General features: G+C 40.2%; 1 protein-coding gene across 2 annotated transcripts; it reads left to right on the forward strand.

Moving 5' to 3' along the window:
• Positions 1–1,225: 1,225 nt before the first annotated feature.
• On the forward strand, positions 1,226–11,133 carry LOC123972253 (protein-lysine 6-oxidase-like). 2 transcript variants are annotated; one of them, XR_006825391.1, is made up of 9 exons: positions 1,226–2,151; positions 2,556–2,664; positions 3,099–3,236; positions 3,460–3,616; positions 5,100–5,195; positions 5,340–5,455; positions 5,668–5,702; positions 6,620–6,688; positions 11,107–11,133. XR_006825391.1 is itself a non-coding variant. In XM_046051600.1 (7 exons), the coding sequence occupies exons 1-7, from the start codon at positions 1,263–1,265 to the stop codon at positions 5,672–5,674; spliced, it is 1,512 nt and encodes a 503-aa protein (XP_045907556.1). In that variant the 5' UTR covers positions 1,226–1,262; the 3' UTR covers positions 5,675–7,386. The 2 variants fall into 2 exon arrangements, 1 of the variants encoding a protein (XP_045907556.1); XM_046051600.1 differs by lacking the exon at positions 11,107–11,133 and having other exon boundaries at positions 5,668–7,386.
• Positions 11,134–17,323: the final 6,190 nt, after the last annotated feature.

The following is a 17,323-nucleotide window of genomic DNA, read 5'->3' on the forward strand; positions in this document are numbered from 1 at the left end:
GGGCCACACATAGACGAACAACCACTCACACTCAAACTCACACCTAAGGACAATTTAGGGTCGCCAATTAACCTAGACTGCATGTCTTTGGATGGTGGGAGGAAGCCGGAGTACCCGGAGAGAACCCACGCAGACACGGGGAGAACATGCAAACTCCACACAGAATGGCCCCCAACAAATAGTGAAACATTTAATAATGAAAATAAAGATGTATAACCTAAGATTAGTTTAGTTTATAAATTGAACATATAAGAACAGTAAAGTAGTTATGAATGCAACATACATGTGTACATTTAACTATTCATATTGTCAAAGGAAATAATTGTTTGCATTTATTGTTGAGTTTAAATTAAAACAGGGCTTGACTTTAGTAAACAGTCAAATTAAGAATGGCGTTGATAGTGTTCAAAACACAAAACAAACTCGGAACCTCATCGTTTTTCTTTATGGACCTGGACTTGCAGACTCTCTCAGCATGATACTGGGTGATTAAAAAAAAGCAGCATTGGTGACACATAGATGCAGCCTGCCCTCGTGCGGCACGTTCACTGCCGTACAAGGGAATGAAGCCAAGTAGTGCAGCCTATCCAAAGATGCACAACATCAGTATTTCTGGTTAAAAGCTACCATCAGTTTATTAATGCTGATAAAATTACCACTTGAATGCCAAATACAAATAAACTAAATATTTCTATCATTCAGGTTTTCTAATGGCATTTAAATACAACAATTCTATTTAAAGAGTATATTTGTTATGCGTAGTTTATATTTTCAGCGGAAGACTGTTGTGAAAGTGAAATCAAACACGGAGTATTTTCAGCATTTCATTAGTTTTCTCCTCTATTGGGCCAACTGGTCCTTAAAAATAACCAGATTGAACGGTACGTCTACCATTTAAAAGACTTCTGTTCACACCCGTGCGTAAAGTTTACTAAGCAAACATCCTGCGGATGTCTTGTGTAACATAAGTTAACCGCGGCAGGGCATGGGTTAAATTTTCTTGCAGGAAAGTTTCACTTTCAAGTGAAGTAACTGGGCTGAATTCGATAAATGACCTGCGGGGGGGTCTCCAGCCCACCTCTCGTCTCCACTTGTCAGTCCTCCTGAGAACTGATATGTGGTTCTGTGTAAGAGCTGGAACTGAGAGTGCACTCCTGCTTTTCATCCACTTTCCACAAAGCAACATCTGGTGCGCAGTTCATCTCGTAGTCTGATTTATTATTGATTTACAAGAGGGATATTTTTTTTCTAGTTTTACTGCCATGGCAAAATGGTCGCTTTTATTCTTATACTTTTTCCAAGGACTATTTCCCCTCATCTTTGGGCAGCAGCAGCGCTCAGCTGGCCCCTGGCGGCACCGCATTCAGTGGGAGAACAACGGGCAGGTTTATAGTTTAATGAGCACTGGATTAGAGTACCAGGCCCCGGTTCGGTCTAGAAGCCAGTCGAGGGTTTATGTGACTGGCAGGAGGGATGGCACCATGAACCAAATGCCCGGAGCGCACAGAGGAGCGACGCCTGTAAGACCCGAACAGGCTGAGTCCAGACAGTTCAGGACTGATCACGGTGTGGAGCCAGGATCAATTGCACCAGGACATGATATTAGACAGTATGCGCCTTTTATTAGTCGTGGTTCAGGGGGCAGGCGGCAGCCTGCGCGCCCGTACGGTGCAGGAGCTGCAGGTTATCCAGGCGCACGACGCTTTAACCCCGAACACACTAACACTATCAACGCCTCTGCACCGGGGAGTTTTACAGATTTACCACGTAGAAGAGGGGTTGTCAGTATGGAGGCTACAGCACTGCACGCCAGAGAGCCAGGGCCCGGTGCGCAATACCAACAGTCAGGCGCGGTGCCAGATGCGACGTCTGTCTCCAGGCAACCGACGCAGAGGGATCACTCTATCTCAGCATATCCCACAACTGTGGAAAGGGAATCTGAGGCTCCTGCTCCATTCCTTGTACCTCGTGAGGATGTTTCAAACGAGGCAGCCGGTAATGGAGAGGATATGGTTAACGACGACCCTCGAAATCCCTTTAAAAACCACAGGAATTCTGTTTTCTATAACACCTATCCCACAAGAGGGAGGTCAGTGGCTCGCATGCGCGTTCCTCCTGGCACAGGATATGGAACAAGATATTTCCAAAATGGTAAGTTAAGTGTCCCATTTTATATGGAATGAGTTTGGCCTTCTTAATTTGATTTTAATGATCTTAGACCAACGTGATGGTCCAGTGGGTGCATCAGTTTGCAATAAACCTGCTCAGACTAAATAATCCTTTATTACATAATAATTACATTTGGTTTTATGAATAGTATAAAGCCAGTTTGCACAGCCTCAAACTGAATGACAAGAAGGGGCTTTGGATCCCAGACTGACAGCTCAGGAATGTAAAACACTTTAAATTATGCCTACAAACACAAAAGCTGCTCTCATTTTCAGCCTGGACATCATCTATGCCAGTGAATTGTTCTCTGCACGAATAAACTGACAATACTAAATTATCAGAGTTAGAAAAATAGCCTAGATATTAACTTTAATCTCCTCTCCCAGGACTGCCAGACCTTGTGCCAGACCCATATGCCATCCAAGCAGGTGCCTACATCCAGCGCATGCAGATGTATGCGCTCCGCTGTGCAGCTGAGGAGAACTGTCTAGCCAGGTAATCTGTGGTGCCAAAAGAAGTGGTGATTCACTTCTTCAGTACGCAGACACTGAAGCAGACACACACACACACACACATACATACCTACACTGTTTTTACTGCTCACTGACGGTTAATTTCACTTGTTTTAGCACAACTTTTGGTTGCTTTAGGATAACTTTCAATTATATCTGTACAACTTTTCAATCTGGCAGGATAACTGTTCTGTTGATAGAGTTACAAAAACTGTTTGATCTTATTATGGAGCAATGGTTCTCCAACATGATGTCCTGCCAAGACATAAATGTTCTGGGTTGGTTTTCCCAAAAGCATAAAGCACAATGGAACAAACCCTTTGCACTCCCGTACTTATAAGAAAACTAGCCCCGGGAGCTCAGCCAATAGCACTTTCCAACGCATCTCATGCCCATTTCCCCTGTGACCCATCCAAGGTCGGCTTATGGACCCGCCGTGAGAGACATCGACTTCAGAGTACTGCTGCGGTTCCCCCAGAAAGTGAAGAATCAAGGCACGACTGACTTTCTTCCTGTCAAGCCGAGGCATCAGTGGGACTGGCACAGCTGCCACCAGTGAGTTTACTCAGCCTACAAGTGAAATGACCTCACATCATTTAAATGCTATGATTGGCAAAGCTCTATTCAGCTCTGATATGACAAAAAACCCACCACACCCTTAAAATTACCTTAAGAACATCAAATTGTGGCCTTAAAAGGATTCCTGAACCCTGTTTAAGCCCCACTACAAGAACGAAGTTCTTATTCTCTTCTATTCTGTTCTGTTCTACATCCTCAGACACTACCACAGCATGGACGCCTTCAGTAACTACGACCTACTGGACGTTGTTAATGGACGTAAAGTGGCTGAGGGACACAAGGCCAGTTTTTGCCTGGAGGACACAGGCTGTGACGCCGGAATCAGACGGCGGTACGCCTGTACATCTCATACACAGGTATATACACTTATACAGTATGTAAAGTGAATGCTGTCTAACCTTTAATTAATCGGGTAGTCTCACTGAGATCAAGATATCTTTTGCAAGAGAGACCTGAGGAAAGCACACATCTTTACATATGTTGACGTTCCAGTTATGTGATTGTTGGTTATACGATAATATGGTACATTAACTGCCATCTCATGAATACTGGACAATTCAGTCACTCATAAAGTGTTGATAATACAAATTCACAGAAAAGTAGGCAACCGTCTTAACAACTTATACGGTGAGAAAGAAACAACAGAGAAAAGCTCACTCCAAATTGCTTAAACAAAAGCAATCCTGGGCCATCTTTGATTTGTATTATATAATTTAATAGAAGAGCTGTGAATTTAATACAAGCGCTTGCTTGATCAGAATAAATCATGTGTTTTTTTGTTTTTTCTGTTTTTTATTTTTTCACACGTTATAAGGAAATACCTGGGTCCCATCCAAAACTGTGCTACCAAGTCTGACTTTAAACCAAGTCTCTTTAAATTTGAGAAGAGATGTAATATACTGAAGCAACTGCAGTAGAAGACCTTTATAATGTGGTGGTAAAACTGTTAAGTAGTCAACAAATTGTCAACATAGTTTGGGGTTTTTGAATAAATATCTTGGCAGCAGGTATTTGGTCAAGATCCAAAACACTGGATTCTACACTTTCCTAAATGCTACTAGAATGTGTCTTTTGTTAGACCCTCCCTGCTTAGTTGTTGCCTACTTCTTTCAATCTCCTCACCTCTAGTTTTTAGCGCAGACCTTTTGTGAAACTTTAAAAGCCTGTGAGCCAAGATTATTCAAGGGATGTCACATTTTTCAGACTTGTCAAACCTCCTTCAGAAGACATTATCCTGTTTTAACAGGTTGTGTTGTTCTCCCTATGACTAGTAAACTGACTATGATGAGTAAAATTGGTGCTCATATAAATGATGAAGTGGGAATTCTGGTTAAAACCTTAATAAGAAAAATTCAAAAGGGAAGGACATTGCTTTTCAGTATGTCATGGCCAGAAAGCCAACAAACTTATATTACTGTATATACAGATACTGTATATACAATTTATTTTATTTCATTTAGCCAAACAAAACGTAGTGAAAGGAAAATGCCTTGAGTTGAAGAGTTGCTTTCGTTTTGAAGTTTTTTGCATATCATCCAGATCCACTTCTGAGAAATGTTTTTGTAACTAAAACACCAGCATGTGCCAATAAAGAAAAACATCCTGAGGACCTGAGAATATTTATTATATGTGTTGTCTGGGCTCTGTGATTCTGGCTTTGCACTACTTAGTGCTGGTTTCTTGTAACAGCTTTGCTTCCAAAGAACTGTTTGTATAACTAAAACTCAAGTCTACTTTATTTGCAGCGCTTGTAGGAAAATAGTAGTCAAAGTCGTCTAAAGAGCCTGATTCAAAGCTTTAAACCACACTGGCGGGGTGGGGGTTGGGATGTGCTTTCAGGGGCTGAGCCCAGGATGCCATGACATCTACGCTGCCAATATCGACTGTCAGTGGATTGACATCACTGATGTGCCTCCAGGAAACTACATCTTGAAGGTAACACATGTCACATTAACGGCACATCAACTGCTCACCTGCATAAATTCAGCTGTTCATGGATTTTATTTCTCATCATAGCGATTCATTTATCTCACCTACCTGCAGATCCGCCCAAACTGTTTTAATTTATGATTTTTTCAGGTTACTGTCAATCCCAATTTCTATGTCCTGGAGTCAGACTTCTCCAACAACATAGTGAGATGTGATGTCACATACACAGGAATTTATGTTCAGACACGCAACTGTCGAGTAACAAGGTACCGTATAAGTGTTTCTGTTGCACATGGTGTATTGTCATATAACATCAACATTTTAATCCTTAAGATAAATTTAGAATCAATAGGTTATATGCAAGATTGAACGTATATGAGAAAAAGATAGGTGACAATTGAGAGATGCTGTATCAAGTCTTGTTTGTTTATAATTTAAATGCCTGTGTTTTCATATCTCTTTTTCTTCCCTTTTTCAGGGGTTAAAATCTTCCTTTTCAAGTGCTATCTGCAGGTATTTTGCAGCAAACATCTCTCCCTGTACTGTACAGCAACATCGACTCTATGACTTACAAAAAGTGCAATTGGTAAAGTGTTTAATTGTATGTTTACACTAATTTTGTACATTAAACTAGTGAGATCCTCAGATATACTTGATTATTACTACAAATGTGCCATGGTTCTTTTTTGCCTTAACAAATACAAGTACTTTGTTCATATACATGTCTTTCTGAATGCTGGTTTATTGCTTGAAATGTGTGTATTGTTGCCACGTGGTGTCTTCGTCTTGTTCATATGCTTTGTGTTATCGTTTTATCATTAGTTTTTAAAGTTTTATTCAAAGGACAAGATATGTATGTTATTGTCAACAAATCTCATGAAAAGACCAAAACCAAAATCTTCCCACCTGGTCTCTGGCTTTCAGTCCAAGCCCATTGGTTCCTGATGAAAACATAAATCTTTAAAAATGGGTCACAAACAGGGCTGCAGTAAGGGAGGGGGCTCTTGGAAGTTATGAAATAAAATGGTGTGTGTTTCCATTTCTTTTTTGCACCCCTCAGTACAAATTAAATGGTTCAGTCCTACCTAGCTGCACCCATGAGTCAGAAACATGGAAACTAGCTGACAGTAGGTCTCTACAGAAAGTCAAACTCAAAACACAAATCAGACTGCCAACAAACGGAAAGACAGGCAGAAAAGGGCTGAAAGGAAGAACAGAGGGCAACAATTTATTTCCCACTTTCTGAAAACCTTAATTGCTAGGCTTAATGTTGAAGCTGGTCATAAGATACTGTGCAATAATAACACTCTAGTGATGTGATTAACATTACTATCTATTTACAACATTCTTACAGTCATTACATTTTGTTTTTTTTAGCTGAAATGTAATCAGTACTTTAATCAATAATCAGCTCTGCCCTCATCATGCAGATGCAGCTCCAGTGAACCCACCATCAGTCCTTCCTAGTCCTACCCAACTCTCAATTGAAGGAGAAGAAGGTGAGCAGTATTTCATTGATAGTAGCTAACGTTAGCTAGTTTTCCCCCGAGGTGCCAGTCTTTGGAGTGAAACTTCAATCCTCCTCTACTTCTCCCAGAGTAGAGATCATTCAAAATAAGTAATTATTATCACAAAATTATACAGTAGTATTAGTATGCATAAGTAGTATGTGCTGACCTGCTCAGTGTCATCACAAAAAGTTTGATAGGTGTTTGTACAGCAATGTAGCCTACATGGGGGGTTGACATGGGTGATCTATGGAGGTACCCATGGTCACAAATATGTAGTTTCATTTTTAAAAAAAGACTAAATAATTTTTTTAATCAGCACGGCACTGTTTATTTCTTTTGCAAATGTAATTCAGTAAGTATTCATGGTAGGTGTACAGTATGTGGTATGAACCTAAAGGAGGAATAAGCTACAGTATATTAGGCTTTGGACACACAGACAATATTCGTTAATAGGATTAATTCATTGCTGGTATGGTCTTTTCATGGGGTTCATTAAAGAGAATGAGCATGAGAATGAGATTATCACTACACTTGTCCTTTAATTATTTGGTGGTCACATTAGCTAATTGCAAATCTCATTTCATGTTCAATACCAAGGGCAGTATGTTGGAGTATGTTTGTTGAATGTGTGGTTGTGTATAAGTGAATGCAAAATGTGGAAAATTGTAACATAAAACTGAAACATTGTTGAACATCGTATTATATTCTGTTGTTATGTTGGACTTAATGCAATAAAGATGGTTAGGAGTGCAGAGTTTATTATTTTAACAACTCTTCCATTTTCTTTTCAGTATCAGCATTAGTTTAACCTTCTACAATGCCAGAATACTAAAATTGTTCCAATTTGTTGATTAATCACTGAAAATCTTTTCTGGATGTTCTTGTTTTATTATTTATAATGCCATGGACCATTAATAATAGATTTTAACAGCTTTAACAAAAGTGTCTTTTTCATACAAAATATGTCAGTGCTGTGCAGGACTGAATTGGTATTTCATCCTTGCCCTGTTGAATGGAGGAGCTTTACTTTGAGTGATGCGTGCAGATTGTGGCCTCAGAGACAAATAGGCCTCAAGGCAGATGATGTTTGCTGACAGGCTTCTGTGAAGACAGCCCGCAGGATCTTATACAGCCGTGCCATATCTACTAACATCTATCTACATAGCCAGAGCACGATGAATGGAGGCCTTTTCTCACTGTCTCCTCCTCTGTGCATGTAAAAAGAAGTATCTCTTAGTTGCCGTAAAAGACTCCTTCCTGTCCCAGAATTTATCGCATCATGGCTTTGTTCACATGCACTGGGGATTGTCTAAGACGACAGGCGTTTTAATAGCACTTGGATGTTTTGTCTGAGTGGGAGGATTGACACAACCCACCAGAGAATATCCCCAGCGAGTCATTCAAAGATGTTTTAACCAAGGACAAATGTGTTTTTGCAGCAAGCACTAGACTGTTTCAAACAGCAAAAGAAAGTGAGAAAGACAGAACCTGAGTATATTGTATTCACTCTGGAGTGGATGGTGCTTCACCTGATTCAAAGATGTTTTTCCCTTGAACAAATTGCTCTCTCACAACAAGCTTTATATATCATGAAGCGGTTTTGAATGATGTACTGGAAAACACGCAGGCTCCAGACAATGTATGCACTGTTAAATGCACAGATGTTGGATATTTACAGCGAAACACAGCTTAGGAAAGCAGCGAACTGGGGAGATTAGGCTCAATTGAAATGGTTTACGTTGGAAGTCGCCAAGGTGCTTCCCTGCCAGAAGAGATTGTCTGTGTTATTGAAAGTGTCTGGAAAATCCCCCCGACTCCTATTGAATCCACTCCAGTCCTGTCTGTCTAGGAATTTTCAGGACAATATTTACAGTGACTGTTTCAGCAAAGGATCGCTTTTAAGGAAGGCTGAAGTCTAGAAGTAAAAAAAAAAATTTTTTTAAATGTAAAAGCAATAGTCATCCATGCAAGCAAGGCTGTACCTATACACAGCAGTGCTGTGAGCTAAACACTAATGTCAGCATGCTAACACACAATAACACTGTCAACATGCTGACGCTAACCACATATACTTTCTACCATGGTCACATCTTAGCTTAGCATGCTAGCATGCTATGATTTGGGAATATTAATTTGTGGACTAAATTTCATGGTAGTCCACCCAATACTTGTAAAGGCATTTAACTAAGAAATGTCAACTCCATGGTGGCACTAGAGGAAAAGTCTGAGCAAATCGATTCTTCTTCCTCTGGGAACCATTACTGTTTAAAATTGCATTGTTTGAGATATTTCAGTCGGGACCAAAGTTGTGGACAAACTGACAGACAGACAGTTTTGCCATCCCTGACGCTGCTTTCTCCACTAAATACAATGTTTGCCAAAAAGTGACAAAAGAAATTTATTTATACTGACCAAGAAAGATCTCCTCCATCAAAGTCAATAAAAACCGTATAAAATCAAAGATGATGCAGGATGTCTTTGTTTGTTTTGCCATTTGGCATTAATCTTTTGAATTTTACTTACTTAACACTCTTGAAATTGTTTTTCACTCCTTTATAAGTCAGACCAACATTGCCATCCCCAGAGCCAATAAAAATTCAAGGGATGTTGAACTTCAAGCTGTCCGATTAGGTGATGAGTGTTTGGCTGACTGTGTTCCTCAGAACTCAGCTGGTCTCCTCCTTTTTGGACCAGCATGTCATTTTAAACATGTCATGCTGTAGCAAGGACAGTGTCTGTTTGTTCAGCTGTGGAGCTTCACACCAACATCTGGACAGAGTTTCTCGTTAGCCTTACACAAGCACAGACCAGCATTGGCAAAGGAAGTTGGGGAGGGGATGGGTGTGTGGGTGGGTGGGTGTGTGAGTGTGTGGGTGGGTGTGTGGGTGGGTGGGTGGGTGTGTGGGTGGGTGGGTGGGTGTGCGGGTGGGTGGTTGGTTGTGTGGGTGGGGGTGTGGGTGGGTGGGTGTGTGGGTGGGGGTGCAGGCTGGCACCTCTCAATTGGCCTCAACAAACACAATCCAGCTTACTGGTAGGTAAGGTGAGGAGGGGATGGGTTTTGTCATCTGCCTGCAGCATACACTGAACATACTGTGGCAAGGAGAGACATTTTCCGGATGCATCTGGGCAGTGTTTGGAGAGGTTACTAAGGCCAGGGTTTGGAATTTGCAGGTCATATTTCAACAAAGCAGGGCCACGTGAGAGCCAGCGGGGACGTAACACAGGAACGTGCTCAGCTTAAAGAGAGCGTCTTGACAGGTTGGTTTAGGCACAGAGCAGAGAAATTCCTTAGCAGTGCTGTCATGCCGCTGAGATTGAGAACAGTATTGAGGTCAGTTGTAGACTAGCGAGGACGTGTAGGGCAGACACAGTGGGCTACTTCCTCAGCCGGGGTCACCTACACAACCAGCAGACACAGTGTTGTAGATTTAGAGAGGGAAAACTACAACGTGCGCTGAGACAAAACACAGAGGAGTCATCTTGTAGTGGGACTGATGATGAATTATGTTTCTCTTTCAAGCTGGGTGGTATTGTGACTTGGGTGGTATTTGGAGACACGGCTCAAAGGATTTGCTATTCTTTGATTGTTGATCCACTGTACTGTCTGTCTGTAAGCTCCTCATCTCTTATTTCAAACACTTGTATTCATTTTTCTCTATGCCAAACGTTCTTCACTTTAAAACGCCTAAAGGAAGCCCTTGGGTCATAATGGAAATGGAAAACTGTTTTCAAAATCCCTAATTGATCATAAACAATGAATCACACTTATAGTTTTCTGTTTAAGGGAAAGCAACTCAGTTTCTGTTGTTAGCTGGAATTTACAATATTTCAGGATTACCTGACTTTTTTTAATTTTGGGTTTGTCTAGAAGTAAAACAACATATGTTGCTAGACAATAATGTATACAGAGTTATCTTCATCTTACACAGCAATAACTATAAATTAACACACAACCTAGAGTATGCAAACAACCGTGGTTTTATTTTTCGGAGCCTGATTCTTGATTTTCAGTCTTATCAGTATTTACTTTGATGCTGTCTGATTTTATTGTTTGTCTTGCTATTTTATTAGTTCTGCTAAGGTTATTTCTGTCCCTTCTGTTGTACATTAAAGCACTATATAAATGGGATTTCAAATGTGACATATAATAAGAAAAAGGTAGCATTTTACATCAAAACAGAAAGAGTATAATATTAAACTCAATTAATAACCAATGACAGATTTCTTAGCCAAATGAAGATGTATAATTTAAAGAAATCTAATGACAATATATCAGCTGACACATTTTTGAAAAGTATCCTTTTTTAAAGAATTGTTACAAAGAAATGCACTTAGCTAAACATTTCACAATTAAAGAGAAATTTAACATCCCCTGAAAAGTGGTTTAACTTCTCACCTTTCTGCAGTGATGGACAGGTGTACTCCAGGATCTTGTGACATCACTGTTGGGTGTGGTTACAGGTGCGTCATGTTATAGTTAGGGGTTTAAGTTCCTTCCTTATGTGTCGTGTGTACTTCCTGCCTTTGTGAGTTTGTGTTTTGATTGTCTGTCCTACCCTGATTAGTTTTACCTGTGTCTAGTTAAATCCCTTGTGTTCCTGTTCCATGTTTAAGAATTCATATCAAAGGTCAGCAAAACACTGCTTTTCAAACTGGTGCCACTTTATTAGGTACACCTTACTAGTACCGTCTTGGACCCCCTTTTGCCTTCAGAACTACCTTAATTCTTTGTGGCATACTTTCAACAAGGTGTTTGAAACATTCCTCAGAGACTTTGATCCAGATGGACATGATAGCATCACGCAGTTGCTGCAGATTTGTCGGCTGCACATCCATAATGCAAATCTCCAGTTCCACCGCATCTCAAAGGTGTCTCTATTGGATTGAGATCTGGTGACTGTGGAGGCCACTGGAGTACAATGAACTCATTGTCATATTCAAGAAACCAATTAGAGATGATTTGAGCTATGTGACATGGTGCATTATCCTGCTGGAAGTAGCCATCAGAAGACGGGTACACTGTGGTCATAAAGGGATGGACATGGTTCTATTGTCTAATTTTGGTGAGCCTGTGTGAATTGTAGCCTCAGACCAGCACGTCTGGCACCAACAACCAAGCCACGTTCAAAGTCACTTAAATGCCCTTTCTTCCCCATTCTGATGCTCAGTTTGAACTTCAGCAAGTTGTCTTGACCACATCTCCATGCCTAAATGCATTGAGTTGCTGCCATGTGATTGGCTGATTAGCTATTTGTGTTAACATGCAATTGAACAGGTGTACGTAATAAAGTGGCAGGTGAATGTATATTGGCTTGGCCAATTTATTAGTAGAGGTATACTAACAAAATTTGGCATTATGTAGTAATATATATTAAAAAAGGAACCTACTCAACTTAATATGTAATCAAAATGTTTTACTGTTCATTAAAACACACTGTAATCCATTAATATAATCGATTAGAGCTACATGTCATTACCTTAGAGCTGCTACTGTCTCTCTCTGTCTGTGTTTTGGGAGGCTGGTTGGATCTATTAGCACCTAGCTGTTAATCAGGCTGTGGCCTTTGAAACCACAGTTGTTCAGCTTGTAGTTTTCCATCCAGAACCTAAACAGACGAGGAAACACTACTCCACTAGACAGGCCAGTGGTATTAACAGCATCCTACTCATGTATTGTTTTTGGGTGGATGAGACAAACGGGAGGTGGCAGTACTAAGAGTTGTGTTGTTCTTGGTCTCAATTTCTGTCTGACATTCCAGAGTCACTCCAGTATTTACAAAGGCGGCACAGCCAACGGCTCAGCCAGTGTGCCTTCTGTCTGACAAGAATCATAGACAGGGTATGTGAAAAGATGTAGACTTAGACTGCAGGCCAAGACGTGGCCTTTCTCAAAGCCCACTAGGCTTTAGGCGCAGCATTATCTAGGAACCAGGCCAGCAGACTTTAAGTGATCGCATTGAGGATTGATTGTTTTGCAATTTCAAATTGGTGTTCATACAGCATTCTCAATATGTCTCTAGTGAGATTTGTGTCAAAACTTAGATTTGAATCAAATAGAACAGTTGAAAGAAAGATTTTTTTTTTTTTTTTTAAACATGCTTTTATCTCAATGCCAAAAATACCTCTCCAATGAATAGCAAGCAGATTGATTTTGTATCTGGAATATGAAAAACACTCGACAATGTTCATGACTAAGCTATAAAAATATTTATTTTACTCTTGCAAGAAAACACAGAATTTAGGAGATACAATGTTGTTATTGTAGTGGTGTGTGCTTCTATGCAGGCCTACAGGTGTTTAGCTGCTCTTGAACGCACCTCTAGAGCATCAAATTAGCTCCACCCAGAGCAAACCCCCTCATCAGCAGAGCTTATTTAAGGCAGCTGTGTTATCATGGTTGCCTCTTTGCCTTTTCCCAGCCTTTAGGTTGCCACATGTAACCCTCTGTCACGTTTAGGTAGGCGGTTGAGTTTAAAAAAATAAAAAATACCACCTATCTTATGATTGTGTTGTGTTTTCCCAATGACTGAGGTTGTATGTTTTGCAGCAGTCTGCTGCCCCTGTGTTTCATGTGCTTTGGCTGATTCCAATGTTCCCTGTCTGGAGTGGCGTGATGTACTGTCCTGTACAGAGCACTTAAGGTATATGAAGCTTAATGAGCAACAAGTAGGGTATAACTTCCTGAGGTGACATTGCACATTAACTACTTTTATAGACCTGCTGCCAATATGTATGTTTTTTAATAGTAAATTGTCTGCTGCTGTTTTGCCTTTGTTAAAGGATTTTAGCAGTTGTTGCTGGTACACTGTAGTGCCTCCAGGTGGCACTCCCCTTGTATTTTAGATATAACTTTATTCAACTTGTTGGATTTTTTCATTTAGTGGTCAGCTTGTGGTGGAGGCTAGGCACGCTAGTTTGGGTCCCTCCACTGATTGTAGTGTTAACAGCACTGGGGCATGATTTGGTAGTGACATGATTTGCAGTGAACCGGTTTGCAGTGACTGTCAATTGCAGTGGGCACATGCGGTGGGTAAGTTGGTTCGCCCCTGGAGCACACCCTGAGTTTGCCTCTCTACAGCTGGCCCTGGACCACTCTACCTTTTTGTTTGGTACAATAATATTCAGTATTGACTGGGAGTGTCTTCTTAAAAAAAATAACTTGTTTGCCAAATCTGTAAAACTTTTATATTCAATTATAATTTGATTATTTGCATTATTGACCATCCTCTTTTCAGGCACTTCCAGTTACCAATTATCAATAAATGAGTTATTCTTTTGGAGCCATGTCTGTCTTACTTCAATAAACCTGTGTAGCCTTTGTATAAAAGGTTAGTCAAAGCAGAAATGGGATGGAAGTCCCCAGGTGGCGTTGTTGGATTCTGGTGCTGATTCCTCTTTTAGCGCCACCACCAGCCTGCTACATTATTTTCAAACTTATGATTCATCCAGCACTAGTCAATTAATAAATGTGTTAATCAGGAACAAAAATCATCACTTAAGGCATTTATCAAGCAGTGATAATTGCTATAGCTATTCAGATGTGAGTATGTGCAGTTTTTCTGTTTAACATTTTTAAAGTACATACTCTTGGGCAGGGCAGCCTTTCTGAAATACTGAGGTCAAAGAGCAGATTTTTTAATAAAATGTGTTCTATTGAGTTTACTGAAACACTTACAATGGACATGTTGACAACAGCTGATAAGCTAGCGCTGGAGCAAGGTTTAAAGAAACTTTAACATCTTTGTCTTTTTTCTTATTTTATTTACCCTTAATTTACACTCCAGCAACTACAGCCAAACTCATAACCTGAGTTCATTACACTGAAGTACAACTACCGTTTCAAAGCATTATTCTAACGTGTTGCTTGATAATGTTTGGGGGTTTTTTTTCCCCTGTTAGAACAAAACATTTTTATTTAGAATATTGTCATAGGGCTATCTAGTTTTCCCCTTCAATACAAGAACATTGCAGTTTTATCTTATATAGATCAGCTTTTGCTAACTTTTTGCTGGGATATTTGCATTACTCTTTTAGCATGACATCATGTATGTAGCTATCAAGTGCATATTTAAACCTGCAGATTTGTGCCACTTGGGAGAAACGGAAACGAGCGGTGAACACACTGATATGTAATCACCTTTACATTGAACAAACATTGCTTTATTACACATCCAGCAATTACAGAGCAGCATTAGCATTCATTTGGAGTCCTGTTCCTGTCCACCTGGCAAATGTAAGTGTTCGACTCTGCTTTTGGTCTCCAACTCGCAACAGAAATATGTTTACCGCTGAGCAGGTAAGTGTACAGGATGTTTTTCTGCTGGAAACCACACTGAGAGCAGTGAGTGAATCAAAAAAGCTTAGGAAGCTGCGGATTCGGGTAATCCATGTAGGTTCATCACTACAAGAGACCCCTTGTCATTTAATACATTATAAAAATATAGATTATAGCCACTTTATGATTCTTTTACAAGGTTTGTTTTAAAGAGGTGGTATTATACTCATTTTCAGGTTCATAATCTTATTTAGGGGTTTTACCTGAACAGGTGTACATGGTTTAATTTTCAAGAAACATTTTGTCATACTGCACATTGCTGCAGCTCCTTTTCACCCTGCGTGTTGAAGGCTTCCTTTTAGTTATGGAGTGATGCATCTTGTCTCAAAATGATCTTTGTTGGGAGTTGCACATGCGCAGTTCCTTAAGGACTATTAACCAATCAGAAGCAGAGAAGGGAGGGTCAGTGAGAAGCTGGTAAACGCAGCTATTCAGCTGTACGTGTTGCCGACCAGCTTGGCTGGAGCAAGAGTTTCAGAATGAGTTATTAATCTGTAACAATTGTATCTTTCATCCATAAGGTTTTAACTGAGCTCTGTCTCTACATCACAGTAACAACTTTATGTCCACTGACTGCCTGGAGGGTAGCTAGTGTTTGGAAGGGAGAGGAGAGGTGTGTGCTGCAGCTCAGTGTTTTTACACCCCTGTTTTTGAGGGCGTGTCGGAGTAGCCGTTTGGCAAGCGTTATATGAGGCGCATTTAGATTTCATCCCTGTGTCGTCACAAGGATGAAAGGGAAGCGGCTGGACTACAAATGAGCTGTTTTCAGGCAGTTCAGAGCAGAGTTTTCTGTGGGAGATGGGAACTCCCTTTGGGCTGGACTTTGACCTTTTTCACTTTGCAAACCTATAACATGCACAAAAAAGGTATATAAAAAGCCAAAAAGCATAATACCACCTCTTTAAAACGAATCAAATTAAAATGTTGAAAAGATGTAGATGTTTCCATTCAATTCATGGGCTGTAATAACACGTTAGCTTATTGTTGCATTGTAAACTGCATATGTGCAGTGCAAAATTGGAAAGTGCAACAGTAGGGGAGCCATCAGTTGTCAACTATTAATCGCCAACTATCTGCTTAATAAAAAGCATCTGATTTACAGCTTCTTAGACGTAAACATTTTCTCATTTCATTTCTCCTGTTTGTGGACAAATTAAGACATTTAAGGGTGTTTTCTTGGGCTTTGGGAAACAGAAATTGACATTTTTGACAGTTTTCTGACAATTTATAGACCAAACAACTAATCGTTTTAGCGAGAAAATATGATTAATCAACAATGAAATTAATCGTTAGGTGCAGCCCTATGTACAACTATTTAATTTATTTTAAAAATGAACATTTGTGGGGTCTTTTTTCATAAAATTGAAACATTAATAAATACATTGAGTATTTATCAATATCCCTATGACGAAAGAACTCCATGTTATACAAGCTGATAACATGAGAATGGTGATGTGTAGCAACTAGCATATCAAACGATTCCTCTCAGTCAGAGCTAAAGAATAAATAATGTTTGTTGTTATTGTCCTCCGACTGTTTTTTCTGTGAGTTTTTACAGTGATATGAGTTAAACAGCTGAGAACAGCAGACTCTAGGTTTTCATTTAGTGGTCCCCGGGCCTTGAGTTTGACCTGTGCAGTGCTCAGAAAAGTAATGCCAACTAAATAATAGTTGCAGCCCTAGTCTATACTATTATGAAATCACAGGGGTCAAAAAGGAAAACATTTTTCATTTTGAATGTTGCTCTTGACGAGTAATAATGGACTCTGGTACTCTCACCTCGCCCATCTATCTAACCTTTAGCTGCTTATCGACTCTTCACAACCTCACCTCTCACTCGCCGTTATAACACAATTACTCCAGCTGCGATAGGCTGCAGACACAGAGAGTGACAGACAAAGTGGCCTGGACGGTTAACAGGTTGCATGTGTCATCCTCCATCTGTCACCATAGCTCTCCATCAGTGAAACAGACCGAAAGAGAGACACAGAGTGAAGGATGTTTTGTGATATGGATGGATTACACTAGTTGTCAGAGGAAAGTGGTGTGCTCTGATAGCAGCAGGACTCTTGTGAGAGCAGAGTGGTGAAAGTCTTAGACTAGATTTAAGTAATCAAGAGACACAGACCCGAGACAGCGTGACAGGATAAGGCCATGAGAGATCACACACTGTCATCTACAGATCACCATGGGAAGAATGTATTTCTACAACTTCCACAACCATTTGGGATACTTCTATCAGACTCAGTGGATGCATAAATAATTTCCCAGAGTCAGGAGCAAGGAAA

Source organism: Micropterus dolomieu, linkage group LG06 (assembly GCF_021292245.1).
Source record: "Micropterus dolomieu isolate WLL.071019.BEF.003 ecotype Adirondacks linkage group LG06, ASM2129224v1, whole genome shotgun sequence".
In the NCBI taxonomy this organism is placed as follows: Eukaryota; Metazoa; Chordata; class Actinopteri; order Centrarchiformes; family Centrarchidae; genus Micropterus; species Micropterus dolomieu.